This window comes from Salvia hispanica, chromosome 3 (assembly GCF_029641045.1).
Source record: "Salvia hispanica isolate PSC_SH4W2 chromosome 3, Shi_PSC_v1, whole genome shotgun sequence".
In the NCBI taxonomy this organism is placed as follows: domain Eukaryota; kingdom Viridiplantae; phylum Streptophyta; class Magnoliopsida; order Lamiales; family Lamiaceae; genus Salvia; species Salvia hispanica.
Window position 1 is genome coordinate 22,588,715 of NC_142694.1, and position 23,516 is coordinate 22,612,230.

A 23,516-nucleotide genomic window follows, 5' to 3' on the forward strand; every position below is an offset into this window, starting at 1 on the left:
ATATATTATGAGGAGGGGGAGTATAACTTTTTGTATAAAACGAAATAATGATGAAGCCTTTTGTATTGGGCAAATTGGCTTAAAAATCGTGAACTTTCATAAAAGGTTGGTTTTTCCCGTAAACTAAATGTTGCGTAAAAAAATCGTGAACTTTGCCGGGTTGTGTAAATTTGTAAGACCCAACCCGGTATATTTCCGGCCAAAACTTATCCTACGTGGTTGTCGGAGTTGTGACTGGCATACCGGCTGTTAATACACAAAACGACGTCGTTATTACACGCACAAAACGACGTCGTTTTGTGTAGTTTCTGATAAAAAAAATTAAATTTAATCAAGGGTATATTATTCTTCTTCAATTTCTTCCTCCCATCGTGAAGTCCTCCATCGCGATTCCTCCTCCTCCAGCTGCAATTCCTCCATCCCATCGCTATTCCTCCTCCTCCATCTGCAATTCTCCATCACGTCCTCCTCCTCCAGCTGCAATTCTTCCATCCAGTCGTGATTTCGTCTCCATCCCATCGCTATTCCTCCTCCTCCATCCCGTCGCGATTTCGTCGCAATTCCTCCGTCCCGCCGCCGCCCTAGCCGTCGTAGGCGTTGCCGTCACCACGCTGAAGATGGGAGCACTTGAGGTAGAAGAAGGGTTTGCCAATTCTCGTTTGCGTCAATTCAGTCAATTCGGGGATTTAGGGATAAGTATTATTAGTATAATAAGTATAATATGTAATGCTTTAGTTTATTAAAAAAAAAAAAAATCCATCTCAGCAGCCAACTCATCGTCCATGTCAGCGTTAATATCGCCATTTTAGCCGGAATACCCGATATTCGAAATCGGCACATGGAAGCAAAGTTCACGATTTTTTATGCAATATTTATAGTTTACGGGAAAAACCAACCTTTTATGAAAGTTCATGATTTTTAAGCCAATTTGTCCTTTTGTATTCGATATAGGAAAATAGTTAATGACGTCTAAAAACATAAATAAGGGAACATATTAAAATGAAATACTAGCGAAACTTTTTATACTTACCCGTTCCATAAAAATAAGAACATGAATGTCTATTAGTAAAGTAAGAGGACTGAGAAGAATGCTACTTAAAATAATGTTAGTGGATAGTGTAGACCATATTATTAATAGTATTTAATGGTATATCCTAACGATATAATTTGTAAAAAAATTTAAATTTTAACCTTCAGTTGCGTAATTATCGCATATTGTAGAGAATATCGTTCATTGCTCTTTATTTTAGTTTGTGTACCAATTCTCGACTCATGGAAATCTCATTTAGCAATATTTAGAAAAAGCAGGGGCTTTTTTGACAATATTTGTGTATTTATACCCCGAAACCCTCCTCCTCAGCTTCCACACTATCGGTAGGGTTTAGCGACTACGAAACCTTCGCTCTGCGAAAATGGCAACGAGATTCCTCGCTCGCTCCCTGCTCACCACCAAGCCGCCTCTCTCATCGGCTCTCTCCCACTCCTGCACCTCCGTCTCCGCCGTTCTGCCGAATTCCTCTTCATTTCTCTTCCGTCTCCGCCCTATCGCCGCCGCGGCTTCCGCCTCCTATTTCCGCCGCCTGCTTCCGTCGATTTCCACCAGAGCGTTCTCCACTCGCCAGACTGCGTCGTCACTGAATGATCCGAACCCTAACTGGTCGAATCGCCCCCCGAAGGAGACCATTCTGCTCGACGGCTGTGATTTCGAGCACTGGCTCGTGGTTTTGGAGAAGCCAGAGGGCGATCCGACTAGAGATGAAATCATCGATAGCTACATTAAGACGCTTGCTATGGTGGTTGGCAGGTTTGACGATTTTAGATTTATTTATTATGTATGTTGATATTTTTTGGTGGTGTTTATTGAATTGCTAGAGATATGATGTGTATATCGTTTGACAATTTTAGACTTATTAATCATCTGTGTTTTTTTTTGTGATGTTCATTGAATTGCTAGAGATACGATGTGTATATCTAGGGTTCTGTTTTGTATTTTAATGATGAATGGTGCCTTGCTGGTTATGTTGTAAACGTTATGATAATTGGATGTTTCTGAATATGATGAAGGTGGTATTGAATGCTGGAAATGCTGAGCCCAGTGGTTATTTTGCATCATTTTTTAATACTAATTAGCTTTAGGGGGTAAAAACTTCTTTTCAATTTTGATTTATTAGAGTGACTGCGCATTAGTTTTGACGTGCCCTGCTTAGAAGTTAGAACTATGCCATAGATGAATATACTTTTGTTACATTCTATGCGATGTCTTGTTAACATTTGAAATTTCAGTGAGGAAGAAGCAAGGATGAAAATATATTCGGTTTCTACAAGGCATTACTTTGCATTTGGAGCACTTGTCTCTGAAGAACTCTCTTACAAGCTAAAAGGTAAAGGTTTTACTCATTGGTACTTTGTTTGGAATTAATATTTATGGGATCTATTAATCTAGATTTAACAACCTATTGTCTTTAGAGCTGCCAAAGGTTCGGTGGGTGCTGCCTGATTCATACTTGGATGTTAAAAACAAGGACTACGGAGGTATAGAATTTCTTGTCATATCTATTTCACTAAGTATTTCGTTCGCATTCATATGCTTCCATTATTAAAGTATAACAGTTTCTTTCACCTTTCATCTTGTAATGCAGGTGAACCATTTATCAATGGGCAGGCTGTTCCATATGACCCCAAGTATCATGAGGAATGGGTGAGGAACAATGCCCGGGCAAATGAGAGGAACAGGCGCAATGATAGGCCTCGCAACTTTGACAGATCTAGAAACTTCGAGCGAAGAAGAGAATTACAAGGCCCGAACCCTGGAGGCCCAGGTGGAAACTACAATGGAGGTCCACCACCAGCCAATCCCAGTCCCAATATGGGTGGACAGCTTAACAATGGGGGTGGTGGGCCTGTGCCTAACAACACTGGAAACTATCAGAGACCACCACCGAACAATCCATCAAACTTCCAGCAGGGCCCTGGCCCAAACAGTGGAGGTCCCCCTTACCAACCTGGCCCCGGACCAAATCACGGTGGTGGCTTCCCTGCAGGAGGGCCTGGACTGAGTCCCGGTGGATTTCCTTCGGGACAAAATCAGAATCCATATGCTAATGCAGGTGGTGGAAGCCCCTACCAGAACCAGAACTACCCGGGACCAAACTCTGGCAATTTCGGCTCCAACCCAGGATATGGTCCTGGCCCAAGTCAACACAACTTTGCTCCTAACCCGGGATCTGGTCCGGGGCAATATCAGAATGCTTATGGTCCAAATGCCGGAAACCCTTCACAAGGCCAGAACATCCCAGGAAGAGATTTCCCTCCCTCTTCAAACTACTGAGACATGTATATCGAGATGAACTAAGTGTCCTAACCTTGTGTGGTTCTCTTGTTTCTTGAGAATTCTGCTTCTGCTGCACTGGTTTATTATGCTCTTAGTTTTATTAAAATATGTGAAAAATGCTTAGCTTTTCAAGTCATGTTTCTATGAACTATTATCCACAGAACCTTGCCCCTCTTCTCTATTGTTTAATTTATTATCTAAATTTAGGAATAATTTCTTTTTGCTCTGGCATCTTGGTTATTGATATGAATTAGTTTGTGGTATACTTATGTTTCGATGAATTGATTGTTTTATGTTATTGCGATTCTCTAGAATAATCTCAATCTGTGTTATCCGAGGAGTTCCTTGAAACTGACTCGAAAAAAAATCAATTTTTATAATTTGAAATTAACAAAATAGATAATGAACTGTTTTACTTTGATTAGTTAAGTTTTATCTTGTATTTTTGTTTTACACTACATATTAAATTTTTAGATTGAATTATCTTTTCCCTCAATTTTTGCATGAATTGAAAATAGAGATTAAGACTCCACAATCCCCAACCTTTTTCTAGCTCGAAATTACTCCCTCCATTCCAAGGAAGAAGCATTTTTCTTTGGATAAAGGAGTTTTTGTATCAGTAATGTGTGATGTCTTCAGTGGAACAAGAGACTAGGGGTGTCGAAATGAGTATCCACGGGTATCCAAACCCGATTTTGCGAGTACCCGCATCCGAAAACTTCAATATTATACTTAGGGGTGGGTAGGTACGGTATACCTTACCGAAATCATCATACCGTATACCTTATCGTAAATACGGTATGCGTAAAAGTCATACCTTTACCTTACCAAAGTTTTCGGCATACCAAACTTCGGTATACCTTATTTTCGATATAACGAATTTTCATACCGATACCGTACCTCATTTTCGATATACCGTACTGAAGTTCAGTATACCTTACTTTTGCGGTATACCTCACTTTCAACATCAATTAAAATAGAAAATTAGAGTTTTTAGAATATTATTTATATTTTATAATTTTAAAAATAAATTAAATATAATTTATTCATAATTATATTTATATTTCACAATAGATTTTATAATTTAAAAATATATAAAATATATTTTATATATAATTGTGTTTATATTTTTGTGGTATATACCTTAATTTACGGTATATACCGAATTTCGGTATGCAGCGGTATACCGCGATATTTGAAAATTCATACCGTTACCTTACCGGAATTTTTCGGTAAGGTATCATACCGTACCGTAAGTCACGGTATACCGAAAATTCGGTATTTTCGGTATTTTTTCGGTACGATAAGGCCGGTATTTCGATATTTCGGTATTTTTCCCCAGCCCTAATTATACTACCTAATCCCGACCCGTATAGTTAAACGGGTAATTCCATACCCGCATCGGGTATCCCAAACCCGCAGTTGTGGACATAATTTGAATTGTGTATTATATTATTCAATGGTATTATGCTTTTAGTTTTCGCTTATCATCAATGCTAGTCATCTAATACAATAATTTTATGTACATGTTTGAAATTCTAAAATGAATTTTGGGATTGTTGCTAGTTGCTACACTACAAATTTTAGATTTGTATTTTTTTTACTTTGTTGTATTTGCATAGTTTCCAACTATTAACTATATGGTGATTCCTCATCTCTTAAATATACTATGACTACATATGAAATATAATGCAAATCTAAATTTCAAATAAGCAAATATGATAGAAACATCAAGCATGTCTAAAATTAAATCACCAATCAGAAGTTTAATCTAAAATAAAAAATAATTCACTTTCATCAAAAGTTTAAATATAAATAACTTTAAAGAAAAGTCTAAATATTTTAAATCTCTATTATAAAGCCACTACGTTAACCTAATAAAAGTTTCACTTTCACCAATCTTGCAATCCTTCATTTGGCAGCGGATAATAATTGGAAATAAAGTGTATCATTGGGGAGTATATATAGATTTGAAACTAACTAAAACAAAATATTTGAAAATTCTAATCCTAAAAATAACGGGTATTATCGGGTTTGACGGGTATACCCGCACGGGTAGCGGGTATACCCATACCTGCAAAAATTTAAAACAAACTACCCGATCCCGCCCCGTTTCCCATTATCATCGGGTAGCGGGTACCTGTTACCCGACGGGTAGCAGGTCGGGTTAAGGGTTTCCCGATACCCGCTACCCGTTTCGACACCCCTACAATAGAGAGTACTATTTACGTGGTATTTTAACTCTATTTTTTCTGTTCATTTTTAATAATCATACTCCTTCCGTCCCAAGAAAGATGACCCCTTCCTTGGGCGGTACGAGAATTTATGCAACTTTATTTTGTGTGTGAAGTGGAGAGAGTAAAAAGAAAAAGATAATCAAGTAAAGACAAAGATGTTTCCATTTTTAGTAATGGATTATCTTGGTTGGGACAAACTAAAAAAAAAAATGAGTCATCTTTAATGGGACGGAGGGAGAGTATTATATGTACTCTTCAACTTACTAACTACTTTTTAGATGCCCCACCATGAGTAAGTCATTACTGTTTATAGTAACAAATACCATCTATATCTGCCATTAAACATCACACTTTGATCCGACACAAGTTTTAAAAAATACTCCCTCCATCCCACAAATATTGTCTCATTTTTCCATTTCCGTCCGTCCTACAAAATTTGTCTCATTTCACTTTTACCATTTTTGGTAGTGGCCCCATATTCCACTAACTCATTCCTACTCACATTTTATTATAAAACTAATATATAAAAGTAGGACTCATGTTCTACTAACTTTTTCAACTTACTTTACATTACATTTCTTAAAACTCGTGTCCGGTTAAATAGAGACAATCTTTATGGGACGGAGGGAGTATAGTATAATATAAAGTGGATTGAAAAAGTTAATGAATCTTACTTTATATACTAGTTTTATAATAATACTTCATATGAGTAGAATGAGTTAGTGGAATGTGAGATCCATTACCAAAAGTAGTACTCCTTCTGTCTCACTCGAGATTTTCAACTTTCCTTTTTAGTTTATTCCACTCAAGACGTCCACTTTCTATATTTGAAATAAATTTCTCTCATTTCTCTACTCATTAACATATTCAACTATTTTTTTTCTTTGTGCTTACTCCACCTAACAACTTCACCTAAAATCACGTGTCACTTAAGAATGTGGACATCTTGAGTGAAATGGAAGGAACAGTAAAAAAATAAGTGTGGCAAGTATTGGTGGACAAACCAAAAATAGTGACAACCGACAAATAATGGCGGGCAGATGGAGTAATACATTTCATCTTTCTTACTCCCTTCTTCCCACTTAAGATGACCACATTCTTGAGTAGTACGGAATTATAGGTGGAATAGTTGTTTGTGATAAAGTAGAGTGGAAAAAGTAATTGAATATTTTAATGAGGATAGAGGAGAGAGTGAAAGATTTAATTCCAATATAAAAAGTAGACATCTTGAAAGGGACAAACTAAAAGGAAAAGGTGGACATCTTGATGGGACGGATGGAGTACTTTATTCTCCCACCTAATTTTATTCCTTCACTCATGTACTTTTTTCTCCCAAACTTTTACTCTTTCTTCATTTAACTCTTTAAATTTTATTTCCCCCGTCCCACAATAAGAATCACACTTTGTCATTTTGATCCATCCCATAATAAGAGTCACACTTTGTCATTTTGGTACGTCCCACAATAAAAGTCACATTTCAATTTTACTATAAATAGTAAGTAGGCCTTACATTCCACTAACTCACTTCACTCACATTTTATTATAAAACTAATATAAAAAAGTGAGTCACATATTCCATAAGCTTTTCCAACCCACTATTATTTATATTTCTTAAAACCCGTCCCACAATAAGAATGACTTTTATTGTGGGACGGAGGGTACTATTCCTTAAATCCTGTGCCGCAAAAAGTGTCTTGCATAAGGCGGGATGGAAGGAGTATGTACTAAATCCGTCACATAAAAATAACACATCTTGTAATGATACAATAGTACAATTTTAATGTGCAATTGATAAAATATGATAAAATATGAGATAGATATTAAAAAAGTAATTGGAGTAATTGTTAACGTGGAATGAAGCAAGCTCACCATCCTCGTTAGAGAAAAAGTTACCATAATAAAAGTGTCTATTACGGACTAAAATAATAAAAATGGAGTAATATTTAGTTCGAACTTACCTAAATTTATTCGATGGAATATTTTGTAATCGGCCGTGATTCGTGAATGAGTTCTTCTTGAGGACGAGCATGTTAACATTGAAATTCTCCGAATTAAAGTGGTGCACCTGGAGATAAGTTATTGATGATTATCGAGTTAGCTCTGATTTTATAATTGTATTTTCATCATTTATCATATTAACTAAAGTTATTATAAGTAGGAGTTTGAGAATTTCATAAATTAAATTTGAGCATCTGATTTTTGCGAGACAAAATTATATTTATGTATTGTGTATTTGTTTGACGAAGTTTTGGGCTTGAATTAATTAAGCATAGAATTAATTTATATATATATGTTTTTGTTAGGTTGAGATTATTTAGCTAAATTGAGAAATGAGATGCAATATGGGCCACTAATCCACAAGATTAACAAAATGTCAACAAATACCACATTATGTCAACAAGGGGGTATAATTGTCTTTTCATTAAATTGTGTTTGAAATCATTTTCTAAAATCCTCTCTAAAACTCTAGCTGCAAATTCTTCAAATCTTCAACATTTAAATCTTCAAATCTTCAAATCTTCAACATTCATATCTTCAAATCTTCAAATCTTCAACATTCAAATCTTCAAATCTTCGAATCTTCAAATCTTCAACATTCAAATCTTCGAATCTTCAAATCTTCAACATTCAAATCTTCAAATCTTCAAATCTTCAACATTCAAATCTTCAATAAAATAACACTTATTAAAATGTCAACAACTAAACAATAACACTTATAATTCACATATCAATACCTAGAATATCGAATGTCAACAACTCGTTTTAAAATGTCAACAACTAACAAATAACACTTACAATTCACATATCAATACCGAGAAGATCGAATGTCAACAACTCGTTTTAAAATGTCAACAACTAACAAATAACACTTACTATTCACATATCAATACCGAGAACATCGAATGTCAACAACTCGTATTAAAATGTCAACAACTACAAATAATACTTATAATTCACATATCAATATCGAGAATATCGAATGTCAACAACTCGTATTAAAATGTCAACAACTAAAAAATAACACTTATAATTCATATATCAATACCGAGAATATCGAATGTCAACAACTCGTATTAAAATGTCAACAACTAACAAATAACACTTATAATTCACATATCAATATCGAGAATATCGAATGTCAACAACTCGTATTAAAATGTCAACAACTAAAAAATAACACTTATAATTCATATATCAATACCGAGAATATCGAATGTCAACAACTCGTATTAAAATGTCAACAACTAACAAATAACACTTACAATTCACATATCAATACCGAGAATATCGAATGTCAACAACTCATATTAAAATGTCAACAACTAACAAATTACAATTCACATATCAATACCGAGAATATCGAATGTCAACACTAACAAATAATACTTATAATTCACATATCAATATCAAAAATGTCGAATGTCAACAACTCGTATTAAAATGTCAACAACTAACAAATAACACTTATAATTCACAAATCATACCGAGAATATCGAATGTCAACAACTCATATTAAAATGTCAACTACTAACAAATAACACTTACAATTCACATATCAATAACGAGAATATCGAATGTCAACAACTCGTATTAAAATGTCAACAACTAAAAAATAACACTTACAATTCATATATCAATACCGAGAATATCGAATGTCAACAACTCATATTAAAATGACAACAACTAACAAATAACACTTATAATTCACATATCAACTGCGATGTCAACAGCAAATATTATTCATGTCAACTACGATGTCAACAACAAACATTATTCATGTCAACTACGATGTCAACAGCAAACTTTATTTATGTCAACTACGATGTCGACAACAAACTTTATTTATGTCAACTATTATGTCAACAATAACATTTTACAAATAATTAATGTCAACAACAAATATTTTCATGTCAACGGCGTATATTATTTATGTCAACAAAATCGTTTTACATATAATTCATGTCAACAACAATGTTTTACAAATAATTTATGTCAACAACATTTTTCATAAAATTTATTTTTTCATTAAAAATAAAAAATTGGTTTTTCCACAATGGCCAGATTAAATAAAATATAAAATGGTCGTTCTTGGCCATTCTATTTCACTTATCAAGTCCAAACAAATATTCATAAAAAAATTCCGTAAAAAATTTCCCAATGAAGCCAAATTGAAGAAATGGACGGATCAAACTCCACAAATCATTGAATTCAAAATTTCACAAGCAGGATAGCATCATATTTTGAAACAAATAAAAATGAAAATCCTGTATTTGAATACAGGATAATGGAAAAGCACGAGGACGAAGAAAGCGATGAGTGAATCGAGGCCGCCGACAGCGAGTCCAGGGCCGTAATTGGTGATGACGACCGCGTAATAGCTGACCGCATCAGCATTAGGCTGGCTCGGACCAGAGGACTCAAGCAAAATGTCAATCCTAGAAGTTCTGATTTTGGCCGTCGTCGCCTCCCCACCGCCGCGCACGCGCTGGAGTCCTCCGCGGCATCTGCCTCCACCCCTGCGACGACTCCGACGAGTAGCCGCTCGATCCTACGTGGCAATGCTCGTCCTCCTCCTCGTTGGAGCATCTTGCCGGCGACATTCCGCGGTCGCAATTCTAGCACGATCTCTGCTGCGCTGAAATCATCGAAACAAATACAGCCATCCGACATTTCAAACCTTCTTTAAAACACAAGTGTGCCCACCTTTTGAGGTACACTATCATCCATGTCGACGAAATACTGCCTGAAATCATAACAAAGTGTAAATATGTCCAATACTTGAGACCCATCTGAGAGGTAGAAAAGTATGTTTAACTCACTTAGCAACAGAGCAAGCAGGATTGAAGCGTAGCGGATTGGGATAAGTCTGCCAAACAATTAAAGCACCAATGTCAAGGGTTCACTTCTTTAGTTTCTCTGTACTTCTCTTTTCTCATGTCTCGGTCTCATTCTTCATAGCTTAAAAATTACTAACACATGCTTTTCTCAACAGAAAAAACAAACACACACTACTGTAAAAATGTTACTACAGTTTAAACTTCACAAAGAAGAAAGCATCAAATGATTCTTCATGAATCCCAGCTTAAAACCACCACTTACATCAAACAATGCAGCAACAGAATTAAGTTATACTAGTCCACAAAATCATGAACATTCATAATGCGGGCTCCACCAGCACAAGCCAAATTCTTACGAGATTAAAACACAAAAAAATCATTAAATAGCCATAGCTCTACGCATTAATCCAGCAGTTAATGCATCTTACAAAAATAAAATCACCAGGAACTCACTGCAAACACTTCAACATTCCTCAGCTAAATGTAGCACGCAATTAGCTAATTATCCCCAAACATTTCGCCCTCTAATCGCATAAAATTCAAACCGATTCTCCACAAACTAATTCACAATAATTATTGTACGGAGTGGAATCACACAGCAGCAATCGCAATCGCAATCGCGATCGCGCAACATCGAAAAAAATATAGCCATCCGGCATTTCAAACCTTCTTTAAAACACAAGTGTGCAATGCTCATCCGGCCGTCGGAGTCCTCCGCGGCGTCTGCCTCCACCCCTGCGGCGACTCCGACGAGTAGCTGCTCGATCCTACGTGGCAATGCTCGTCCTCCTCCTCGTTGGAGCATCTTGCCGGCGAGATTCCGCGGTCGCAGTTCTAGCACGATCTCTGTTGCGCTCCGATCGAGCTCTCGTCCACCGAGAACGACCGAATCTGCTTCCTCCGGTGGCCGGGGATCACGCTGGAGAAACGAAACGGCGAAGCCGAGCTGGATTGACCGGAAACCCCTTGATCCAAGCTCGAATTCAAATCGTGTTTGTCAGATTTGACAATGAAAGAAGCATTCCACCCACGCACCTTTCTGATTCTTCCCCTCTCTCTCTAGGATACACTGCCTTCCCCTGCAGCTCACAATTAAGCGATTCAATCGCTCAAATCGAATACCTCACATCGGAATTAGAGATTAGGAGATAAATTAGGGGTTGAGAAGGAGCTTACACGGCGGCGAGGAACAACGATTACGGCAGGAGTGAGGACTTCGTTGTCGTACAAATCGCCGGCGACGTAGAGATCGCGGTCCTTGGAGCAGCTGTACCGGAGGAGAGCGGCTTGGCGCGCAGATTTGAAGCACTGAGTGAAGGGGAGGTTGGCGGAAAGGGGGTGGAGAAATTCTTCTTTTCCGCCATTATTTGGGTTGGGATTCTTCCCTGATCTCATGATTCGTAGAATGAGATTGCCAATTTTTATGGAAATTACCATTATGTCCTTTTGTAATTAATTAATCTAAAATGTTTTTTATGTGGCAAAATCTGGACCACTCATTTAATAAAAATGAGTGGCTGATATTGCATCTCATTTCTCAATTAGCATAAAAAATCTCAATTGATCACAACCCTATGTTCGACTTGCGAAATAAAGTAAAATTTGGATTAAAAACATCAAGGAATTAATTTAAGGAAATTAAAGTATAATTAGTGTTTAAACACTTGAAGCTTTCGACCACTATACCGCCAAAGACATGGGTTAGATGACCAAAGATTGAGGAGTTTATTGGTATTTATAGTACAAAGGAAAACACCCTTGTCTGAAACACATTAGGGTTGTCCAATTTGGTATTCTTCTAGGGCATGCTTGGTACGATGGAATGGAATGGAGGTTCGAATGGAATGAATGAAATGTGGATTTCCTTGGATTTCCTTTGCATTTTTATCCATTTACTCATTCATTCCATCACACCAAACAAATGAATAGAATGGAAGTAGGAATCACATTTCATTCCACCATTCCATTCCATCATACCAAGAAGCTTCCTAGTCCTTAGTTCTTGACAAACTTGGGTGCACGTCAAAAACAATCGATTGGAATATGTCAGAAAACTCGAGTTTGATTGTACTGCATGGAAACGCTGCATCTCTAGAATGTGTACGGATGCAAGTTAAACGCGTTTGAGCTTAGGATTACTTTTGAATGGATGTAGTAACAATGTGATTGATTCTTCATTAAATCACCACATAATCCCCAACCATTGGAAAATTAATTTATTTTTTTGTTCCTAGTTTTTCTATCAAGTGTTAAGTCCATATAGACTTGATATTTTTCGTTATTAATTTAATGCAATTTTGAGAAAAAGAAGACAAATGATGGAGACTGCGGGGTACAACTTTGTGGCGAAGAGCTTCGATGCTCATGAGGCAAGCGACATCCGACAACACCAGACAAACGGTGTTGGCTACGACTCTACAGGAGGTGTCGCAAGACAACAAGGCAATGACAGCGACGGCACACATCAAAGGCGATGGATACATACATGGTTAAGAATGATTAAGTTATAAAATCTGCAGAGCTAAAATCGAAGGTTAATCGAATAATGCTTAATAGTATATCACTGTGGAGGTTGTTAAGTACCTACTATTCAAATAAATACATTTAAAATTATAATAGATGAACCAAGTCTTGCTTGTCAAGCAGCAGCAGTTCTGCTCTTCTCTTCTTTGCAATGCGAATCTGATCCGCAAGTGAAATATCCTTCTGCAAGTGCTTCCCCTCTGCAAGGTCAAGGTCGAATTTCTCCCATCTTCGTTCATGCTGGCTGCTTACTCGAGAGATAATCGATTTCTTTCTCTGAATCTGTTTACAAACAAATAATGACACACGATCAAGGGGGTTTTGGTTACCGATTCACACAAAAATGGTGGACTAGAGAACATAATTTATTATGAACATTTACACGCTATAAATCCCAAGTTTGATTTCTAGTTACTAAACTACTCATACTCGTATGAACAAACATGCGTACTTGGGGCAAGACAATTTAGATTTGTAAGACGGTTCCATATCTTTATTGGTTAGATTAGAAGGAAAAACAGATAATAACATATCGTGTAAGTCAATTGTTTTACCTTCATTAGTCTCTCCTTCAGTTTTTCCCCCTGAAATTCAACCATTTTATCTTTCTCTTCTTTTGACCATTTGTTCCTCTTTCTAGTAGCTTCTTGTCTAACCTCAGCTTTTTCTTCCCGCTCCCTTTTCTTTTGAGCCAACCTTGCCGTCTTTAATGCTGCTTTCACTTTTGCTGCTCTATCTTTCCGTACACGCGCCAGCTCTTTCCTCTTTGCTTCCTCTGCTTTCTCGAGGGCGGCTACTTGTTTAAATTTTTCATAACCATCCCATTCCAGTTCTTGCTGATCGGCCCCTCCTTCCTTAGCAGCTAATGCAATACTCTCACGCCACGATTGCAAGAACTTCTCTCTTGACCTCTTCGATCTTAGGCGCCTTCCCCACAGCTTTGTGAGAGATGCACGTATCTTTACTTTCGTCTGATTACTGTACAAGTTTAAGATAGAAAAAACCAGTTTCAAAAACCAAACAGGGTAATGTTTAAAGCAACAGTGACCTCATAGTTGAACAACCAAGACACAAAAACATTAGAAACATTATTGTCAAAAATTATGGATTTCTGATCAGCAAAAATTTTCTATGATGAAGATGCATGATACAGATCGATCTTTCAGTTGGAAGAGATATAATCTTGAAGATATGATGCAGTAAATTAGGAGTGTTAGTTTTAATTGTTTATCATTATTAATTAGTTATTTTCTATATCTTTTAGTTATTTAAATAGTTAGAGTTGTTTTTAGTTGAGAAAATTACTCCATCAGTAGTCTATTTAATAGGATTGTTTAAAGAGATAGGTATCAGATTTTGGTAGATCAGTTTCGGGACGGCAGTAGCCGTAGGCCTCAGTCTATTTAATAGGATTGTTTAAAGAGATAGGTATCAGATTTTGGTAGATCAGTTTCGGGACGGCAGTAGCCGTAGGCCTCTGCGGAGGATTTATATTTCAGTTCTTGTTCTTACTTTCCATTCAATAAAAGTGTCGAGAGATTCCTCTTTTTCATTTTCTTGTTTGCAACCCAATTGAGTGAGTTATTATTCAAGCACCTCTCGTGCTTGTCTCTTTGAGGGAAGCCTTTACTCCTATCAATTGGTGCGGTGAACGATGGTCTATTATTGGACAGAAGCCACACTTTTTGTGGTTATTATTTCCACGTTCACCGCACCAATTGATAGGAGTAAAGGCTTCCCTCAAAGAGACAAGCACGAGAGGTGCTTGAATAATAACTCACTCAATTGGGTTGCAAACAAGTAAATGAAAAAGAGGAATCTCTCGACACTTTTATTGAATGGAAAGTAAGAACAAGAACTGAAATATAAATCCTCCGCAGACGCCTACGGCTACTGCCGTCCCGAAACTGATCTACCAAAATCTGATACCTATCTCTTTAAACAATCCTATTAAATAGACTACTGATGGAGTAATTTTCTCAACTAAAAACAACTCTAATTATTTAAATAACTAAAAGATATAGAAAATAACTAATTAATAATGATAAACAATTAAAACTAACACTCCTAATTTACTGCATCATATCTTCAAGATTATATCTCTTCCAACTGAAAGATCGATCTGTATCAATGTATGCACCCAAAGCAAATTATCTCATGATATCAATTTCTTCTAGTAATGATGAATTGAAGAAGTGAGGAATGACCTGAGAACTCGAGGAGCTTCAGACATCTTCTTTCTAATCTGTAGAAAAATCAAGCACATCAAAGAGAAGAAGATATGCTAATCCATGAAGCAAACCTAACAATGAAAGGAAGTGGAGCAGCAACCTATCTATTTCAGAAGTGTAATACGAATAGATAAACTTCAAATTGCAGGAGCATACTTATTAACATAATTAAAAGGAATTCTCCAAACTCGTTCGTTTCATAAAGCAAGAACACATTGTAATCCAAATTGACTGATTCTTACACGACTTCACCTTGGGGTCTTTCAAGGCTTCTTTTGTATTACGACTGATTCTCTCTCGAGTTTCTGCATGATCCCACTGCAGCAATTAGACCTCATAACATCTAAAAAAATACACTTCCATTAGGATGAACTTCTCAAAACAGTTACCTTCACTGTGTTTTCGCCCTTTATTCCACGGAATTCTCCCTTTGTTTCCATGATCACTCTTATCCGTCTGTGTCTCCTTGTCATCCTCGCAATCAACATTTGTAAGAAAGTTTGGAGTAGCATTGGCCTCTTCCGGCGGATCAGATTTTATATCCCTTAGATCAGGGTTCTTTCTAACTGCTCTACATGAAACTGAAAGGGCAATGCTGGAAAAAGGAGATGCAGTCTTAACAAGGGATGCACTAAACTCTGAAGTTCTTGCTAGCCCAATCACATAGCCTGAATTAGGGAGAACAAATCGGGGTGTGCGAAATCGAGACACAGAGAGCTTCCTGTCAAGAATCCATCATATACTTGAAATTCAAGAACCATTTTTTCACACAATCACAAATAACAAAACAAATCATAATCATGAAAATTTCAATTTTGCTCATAACCTAGTTTTAGGAAGAAAATGAAGTATGAACCTTTTATTTCAAAAAGCCCAGTTTTACACAGCCAATTTTAGGAAGAAGTTAATCAATTAAACCTTCCTGCACAATCTTATCATATCTCAATTTAAAGCGAGCAGCATAGTAAGGAACAAATATACATAGCTCCGTTTTACATGAACAAAATAGAAAAGATCTCATCCTGAATCAAGAGGAAGGAAGAATAGCAGCGAGATATATAAATATGGATTCCAGTTTTAAAAGAAAAAGTATGAAAGATGCGCTTACAGTGGAGTGTTGAACATTGCAAAAGTCTCAAGATTCAATACATCTCTTCTCTTGATGAGCGCATTTCATTTGCGCCACACGCTCTCACCATACTACTATTTTTTTTCTCATTAGTTATTATTTTTATTATTTTATTTGCTGTGGCCTGTGAGTATAAGGGCATCCAAATCCTGCCCTAGGCATCAAGTCCTCTATGTGTCATTATTCCTGGTCACAATTCTCACAAATGATCTTATCTTAGGCCCTATTCATGCCACAAATTAAATTACACAATACACAACTTCAAATTATTACTCTTAAAATTGAAAACGTTTTATATTTCAAAAAAATTCATTGTTTATTCGTAAATTATAAATTACAAACCCAAGAACTTAATAAAAATTGCTAAGTCCTGAATATTCAAAAAGTTACAGTTTCTAAATAATTAAAGAAAAAAAAAATTTATCAATAAAGAAAATATGTAAAATAAATGAAAATATTGTGGATTTAAAAAGGCAAAAACATATAAATAAAAATCATTTTACTATAAAAAAAATTGAGTTGAGGTCTGATTCGTGTGCTCGCAACGATAAGCGCAGTCTAGACCACACCTCCACCACCTCCAACGCTTGCAGGCCCTAGTTGAATTCTAGGTGCGGTTCGGCCCCAAATTTTTGGTAGCGCTGTGGATGCCCTAAAAAGTGTTGTTTATCGATATATAACGATATTTCCTCCACCTTAAATAGTTGAAGCGAGTCTTTTGAATACGAAAATGAAGAAATTGATGTTGAAAGATTAAAGTGAAGAGAACAAATTTTTATGTTAAAAAAACTAACAACCTTGAAATATTATGAAAAAAATATGACTTAATTATCACAAAGATGGGCTCGGTACACTTGTGATCAAACAAAAAAGAAGTCATTATGTTGCAATTGCTCATGAAAAACTCACATTAGAAAATTAAAATACTTCATCTGTCACATAAAAATATGTACATTTGAAATGACTCAAGAATTAATGCACAACTGTAAGAGAGAGAAAGACAAGAGTAGTTAAAGTAGTGTTAGTGGATAGTGAAACCCACATTATTTAGTGTGTAATGAGTTGTAATGGTGGGTCATAGTAGTATACGTTATAAATAAATTGACTTATATGAGTTAATGACAACTTTCCATAAATAAAAATGCATATATTTTTATTGGACAAACGGAAATGAAAAGTGCACATATTTATATAGGACGAATGGAATAATATCACAAAAACGTAGTCTAGTGGTGCTATTATACAAATTTTTGAAGTATCATGTAATTTAAATTAATGAAAATTAAAAAATAATTCTTCCAATAACCAAATAATTTTATTTCGGAAGTCCACGATTTACAGTTTTATTTACCTTTTTCTACTCTAAGTAAATGGACTCGATCATTCACCTAAATCATTATACTCACGTTCTATTATAAAACTAATATATATAAAAATAAGTTACATATTTGCTCATTTTTTTTACATGTGAAATCAGTGGATTCATTTTCCTCGCCGTCAAGGGGATCATCTCCAAAATTCTCAATGGATGACATCATGACTCACTGTTCGAGGGAAGTGCTTTGACAAGTGTATCACCAAACCAGGCAGTAACTTGAGTGGGAGTGACAGCAGTTGCATAGATCGATCATTGGCAAAGCCTTGTTCAACCAACGCTGAACTAAAGCCATTGCAGAGTCGAAGGATGACTGTTTTTCGAATTGTGCTCCTATATGTCTTTGTATTTCTTCATCTCAAGGTTGTATCCACAGGTCTTTTTGGATTTTAGTAACAATGCACCTCAGCATAAGCGGTACAATTGTTATGCTATCTAGATCTGAAATGATACTTATCCAAATAATCTTTATGGTTATTCTTCGGTTATGCTAAAAAAAATACTAGGACTATAAATGGCAGATCTGAGGTAAAACTAATACAGTAAAGACTTTCCAAAATAAAAATCTCACTTATGAAATATATTTATGAAAAAATTAAGATGGCCAATCTCTTCTTGTCTCTCACCGAACCGAATCAAGCCATTCCGCTTGTTCTTGCATTTGAACTTGTACTTCGTTCTGACTGAGGATGGTTTTGTGTAGATTTTTTTTTAATTAAAAAAAGTGGTTCTAAATATATGGTCGTTTTATAATTTTGATTCAGAATAATATCTTTTGAACTTTCATATCCCTGACAAAGGATTGTGTTAGGTTTTATCAAACACTTGATTGTATAAAAAGCAAACAAATCTAAGTTTTCTGCATAGTAGACTGATCGTGGAGCAAGTCACCACAATTGGTGATGCAGTTGACTCTTTCCAAAAGTAAAACAATATTCCCTCCATCCCATAGAAATATGTGTACTTCCATTTTCGTTCATCCCAAAAAAATATGGGCATCTCCATTTATGGAAAGTTATCCCAATTTACTACCCATATATATTATTTTACCATTTTTAGAAGTTCCAAATTAATTGAGTCATTTCTATATTTGGTAAAAAAGTAACCTTCGCTCTTACTTTATTCTCTATATCTCTCTTACTTTATTCACCATCCACTTAACACACTATTCTTGAACTTCGTGCCGAAAAGAAATGTCTCTATTAACAAGGAACGGAGGGAGTACAACTTATACCACCATCAAAGCACTAATAATAATGTGAGTCTCACTATCCACTAACACTATTTTAACTACCATTCTCCTTTTCTCTCTTACTTTACCAATTTTGTCTTAATTGTCGTGTCAAATCATATTCCCATATTTTTATGGGACGGAGTGAGTATTTCATAACCTTGGCTACATAATCGTGAAAAGTTGTAGTGTTAGTCTGCAAGTTTCCTTACCTTCGGAAACTAACAATAGTACTCCCTCCGTCCCAAGGAAGATGACCCATTCCTTGGGTGGCACGGGATTTTATGCAGTTATATTTTGTGTGGTAAGAGGAGAGAGTAAAGTAAGAGATGGGGAATAAAGTAGAGATAAAAGTGTTTCCATTTTAAGTAATGAGTCATCTTAATTGGGACAAATCAAAAAGAAAAGTGGATCATCTTCAATGGGACGAAGGGGGGTATGATTTAACAATAAATGGATCTAAATTATCTAATACTGAAATAAGTCTTTCATAACTATTCAATGAAATAGGTCACATACCTCGCTCTCCCCTCCCCCAAAAGCTGGTCAAAAATCTTAGCTTTTCTCTGGAGATGAAATCATTTCCAGTCTAGTCATTTCTTGTTTAATAAGTTTTGCCCAGAAAAAGAATCTCGCGTAATTTAAGAATATGAACATTTTGAATCGGACGAAGGGAGTAGTTTTTAAAACATTTCTTGGCTGGTGGATTGATGTGATAATTTCTTGCAAAGTAGTCATAAATATAGGTGTGTTAGTCGACACAGCGATAGAGTGAGTAATTATTAAGACCAATGGTCTCAAGTTTGAATCCACTAAGATGCAACCTTTAAATTTATACTCATTTTGTCTCACTTTAAGTGAACCATTTTTTTTTGGTACGTCCCACTCTAAATGACATGTTTCTAAAATTAGAAATATTACTCTCTACTTTTTCCTTCTCTCTTAATTTATTCGGTCTACTTAACTTATAAAACAACACTACATAAAATCTCGTGTCATAATATAAATGCTCCACCTAGAGTGGGACAAGAGAGTACCATTCATTTGCTTGTCAAAAAAATTGACAAAGTATTAACAAAATGACCCCGCCTCTAAATTTATGTTGTTTTCCTAAAAAATACATTACCAAAATGCTCACAAAAGTGTTATTCTATATAGATCAAATTTACGGAATTTAGCAAATAATCATCAATATAGTATGAACTTAAATGTGCTCGTTTTATTGCCTGAGTTATAGTTTGGATAATTGAGTTATCCAGTTAAATATTATGTGCTCTTTGCCTCTTTCCATAAACCAGTTTTTTGAATGCTCGTTTCAAGGAACCAGTGACTTGAATTGACACCATGTCCTTGTAAAAAGCTCGCGCACATAATCTCTGAAAAAAATAATCCAGAAGAATTGGTTCAGAACCAAGAATACACTCCCCTTATTGCTACAATGTCACCTTGCAAAGGAAGCCAGACTCCACTCATGTGGCTTGAAAAACCAGTAGATAATACAACATGGCCAAAATTGAGTCAGTATTAGTACGGCTTTCTCAATTGTCATGGACGAAAGCAATGCCCTTCTCAATCGAACTCTTTAACTCAGGCTTTAAAGCTTCCAGTCCCTGTTTCTCAAAATCAGTCATATGACCCAGACCCAAAACTTCCTCCACGCCATTCTTCCCAAGTCTCACCTGTCGATGCCATTGTACGAGATATTGTCAGCAAAACATATGCTTCTTGGAAGACTGTAAAGCAGGCACAAAGTGCGAACTGGAGAAATAGCAGGATTATGTGTTCCCAAAAAAATACGCGCATTGCATTAGGCTACATAATCTGTCTGATGCGGTAAGAATATGGCAAGATTATCCTAGATATAATTTTGATGAAAAAATAATTAACACACCTTTGATGCAAAGAAAGGTAGCTCTGTGACAGTTGATTGGACAAATGAACATTCCACCACATCAGGGACTCCATTAAGTCCTTTTAAGCAAGCATCCGCAAATATAGCACCAGCATACCTGATAATTCATTGCATAGAGAAACCAAGATAATACAATCAACTTTGTATCATAAATAGAACATGACCTAGTTGCAGATTGTTTTGATTAGGGCTATTTCTACTAAGGGCAAATTGCCAGAAAAACCATTAAAATTGGTCAAATTCTGGTCAATCTCACAACTTAAAAAAATACTACTACCACCATAACTTTAACAATTATCAATTGTCCCATTGATTTAGATTCGAGGAAAAATCATGTAAGTTTTCAAAGCTTAAATACTTTAGTTTGATCTTATATTCTAAGCATATTTTCCATACTTAAAACTCAATGGCTTTTTAGACCAACATACAAATTTACTAACAAAATCATGGATTTCAGCTTACACGTCATACACAATTTCCTCCAAATACAAATAAGTAGGACAATGAGAAAAATGTCAAAGTTATGATATAATCTGATATTTTAGAATGACTAGAATTTGACCAAACTAAGTGAATTTTTCCAGCAATTTGCTCTTCTACTAACCACACTAAGTCAAATACACAAACTTAGTCTTCCAAAATATAAGAAAATAGTTAATGTAAAAAAAGTGGGTTCTGTCACTTACGCCATTGAAAGCGTAGCTGATCCCTTCCCAGCCTTGGCTTCAACAACTTCAGTCCCACCATCTTGTGTTCTTTTAGTAAGAGCTGTAATTTCTTCAGCTGACAGATTTGCTGATGGTGTGGCCTATACAAATGTAGTAAGTTTTAGTCTCAAATATACTACAATTGCATGAATGAAATGGGCAAAAAAGATTTGTGAAAATGCAGTACTTGTGAAAACAAAGGAAGAATAGTAATCCCGGCATGTCCACCAATAACAGGTACATTGACATCTGCAAATATGTATTGCAAAAATATAAATCCAGATGAAATACCTAAGAAAAAGCAATTTACCGGACAGAAAAATAATCATACCAGCAACATTGGCATTGGCCTTGCCAGCGTAGAACGTTTTGGCTCTAACAACATCAAGAGTGGTTACACCAAAGAGTTTCCTCGGATCATATACTCCCTTGATCTTGAAGATTTCAGCAGCAATTGGCACAGTTGAATTCACAGGATTGCTGATCATATTGACCAGAGCCTGTATTTTTGAAAAGGACCACACAAATCAAAACACACAATAATAGCATAGGAAATCAAAATGTTAACAAATGGGAATGCAAAGAGAGAGAGAGATAGGCATGTTACATTGGGGCAATATTTGGAAATTGCCTCACAAAGAGATTTAACAATGCCGGCATTAATCTTGAAGAGGTCGTCGCGGGTCATGCCGGGCTTTCTTGGCACACCAGCTGGAATAATGACCACATCTGAACCCTCCAAAGCTGCCCCTAGCTGATCCTCACCGGCATATCCTTTCACCTTTACATCAGAAAAACAAGATATGATAAAAAAATGGAGAATCAAAATACAGAAAATCCATGGAAGAAGATGACCGTCGACTAAAAGATGGAGAAGAAAAAGGGGAAATTTCATTAATTGACTACAACTTGCAATAAAATGGCTTATATATAGGCTGGAAAAATGCTAATCAAACAAATTAAAAGCTAACTAATTATATTTTCATTTTTCTATTTTAACGGGATAAGAAAGGGAAGAAAGCAATACTATATTAACACTTAAAAGTAATACATTCTCATCATTCGATCATGGTTGGAGAATGAACATGAACATATTCAAATATCTATTTAACACAAACAATATCTACTTAATATGCAAATATTGGTAGGAAATATAGTAGAAAAAAAAGAGAGAGGCTAAGCTAATACAGTAGCTATTAGTAGAGTTGGGAGGAAGACCAAACAAACTCAGATCTAAAACCCCCAAAAGAGAATAAAAATGAAGGATTAAAACCTCAGATCTGGTGTTAATGTGGCTAACGTCAGCGGCAACACCAGGCGTTCCGGCGATATCGTAGAGAGAGAGGTGTGAAACCATTGGATTCAGCTTCATTAGAAGAGATAGCGGCTGTCCAATCCCGCCAGCGGCGCCCAAAATAGCTACCTTCCGTTGCTGCCCCGACGCCGAAGCGAAGCCACGGCTCGACATCCACGACGCTGCCTCTCTCCGTCGCAGAGCAGATCGCAACAAGGCGGCCGTCATTGTTTATGGAGAATGGAGAAGAGAGAGAGAGAAAGAGAAAGAGCGTGTAGTCGATGATTTATGGAGAATTCGAGGTGGCCTTCTCTATGCCATGCTTTCAAGTGTCCGCCCGCCCCACCCTTTTTCTACTCTTTTTTAGGTTCTTTAATTAAAGTTTATAATGCAAACATATATCCACAAATATAAATACTTATTTTAGTCAAAACAAATTCTCATGGATTGAAATATTCGAACAAGTTTTCTTTTTTAAAGATGTGGACTTGGAATTTAGATGGAACTAGAATCACACCCGTGCGATGCACGATCCATTTTATTTTAAGCACACTTGTTTTACATTATTAAATAATTTTATACAATGATGAACAATATTATCATACAAAACATAAAATTATAAATATATATAACAAAAATTTATTATAAAAATATTAAATCTAATAACTTTTGAAACCAAGTATTTTACATAAATAATACTATAGATTA

The 23,516-nt window shown here is 35.9% G+C and overlaps 3 protein-coding genes and 1 pseudogene across 3 annotated transcripts; 1 reads left to right on the forward strand and 3 right to left on the reverse strand.

The window, feature by feature from the left end:
* The first annotated feature begins 1,353 nt into the window (after positions 1-1,353).
* On the forward strand, positions 1,354-3,552 carry LOC125213177 (multiple organellar RNA editing factor 8, chloroplastic/mitochondrial). Its single transcript, XM_048113572.2, has 4 exons — positions 1,354-1,804; positions 2,284-2,381; positions 2,467-2,532; positions 2,640-3,552. The coding sequence occupies exons 1-4, from the start codon at positions 1,413-1,415 to the stop codon at positions 3,326-3,328; spliced, it is 1,245 nt and encodes a 414-aa protein (XP_047969529.1). The 5' UTR covers positions 1,354-1,412; the 3' UTR covers positions 3,329-3,552.
* A 6,185-nt stretch (positions 3,553-9,737) lies between these two features.
* On the reverse strand, positions 9,738-11,801 carry LOC148930383 (uncharacterized; annotated as a pseudogene).
* Positions 11,802-12,928: 1,127 nt separating this feature from the next.
* LOC125213178 (histone-lysine N-methyltransferase, H3 lysine-79 specific-like protein) lies at positions 12,929-16,413 on the reverse strand. Its single transcript, XM_048113573.2, has 6 exons — positions 16,269-16,413; positions 15,550-15,881; positions 15,413-15,465; positions 15,137-15,174; positions 13,484-13,907; positions 12,929-13,211 (listed from the first exon to the last, which is right to left on the reverse strand). The coding sequence occupies exons 1-6, from the start codon at positions 16,283-16,285 to the stop codon at positions 13,017-13,019; spliced, it is 1,059 nt and encodes a 352-aa protein (XP_047969530.1). The 5' UTR covers positions 16,286-16,413; the 3' UTR covers positions 12,929-13,016.
* Positions 16,414-20,245: 3,832 nt separating this feature from the next.
* Positions 20,246-23,144, reverse strand: LOC125213179 (malate dehydrogenase, mitochondrial). The gene is made up of 7 exons (XM_048113574.2): positions 22,788-23,144; positions 22,122-22,295; positions 21,846-22,014; positions 21,702-21,763; positions 21,494-21,615; positions 20,787-20,904; positions 20,246-20,574 (listed from the first exon to the last, which is right to left on the reverse strand). Exons 1-7 carry the CDS (start codon positions 23,034-23,036, stop codon positions 20,434-20,436), a joined length of 1,035 nt encoding a protein of 344 aa, XP_047969531.1. The 5' UTR covers positions 23,037-23,144; the 3' UTR covers positions 20,246-20,433.
* Positions 23,145-23,516: the final 372 nt, after the last annotated feature.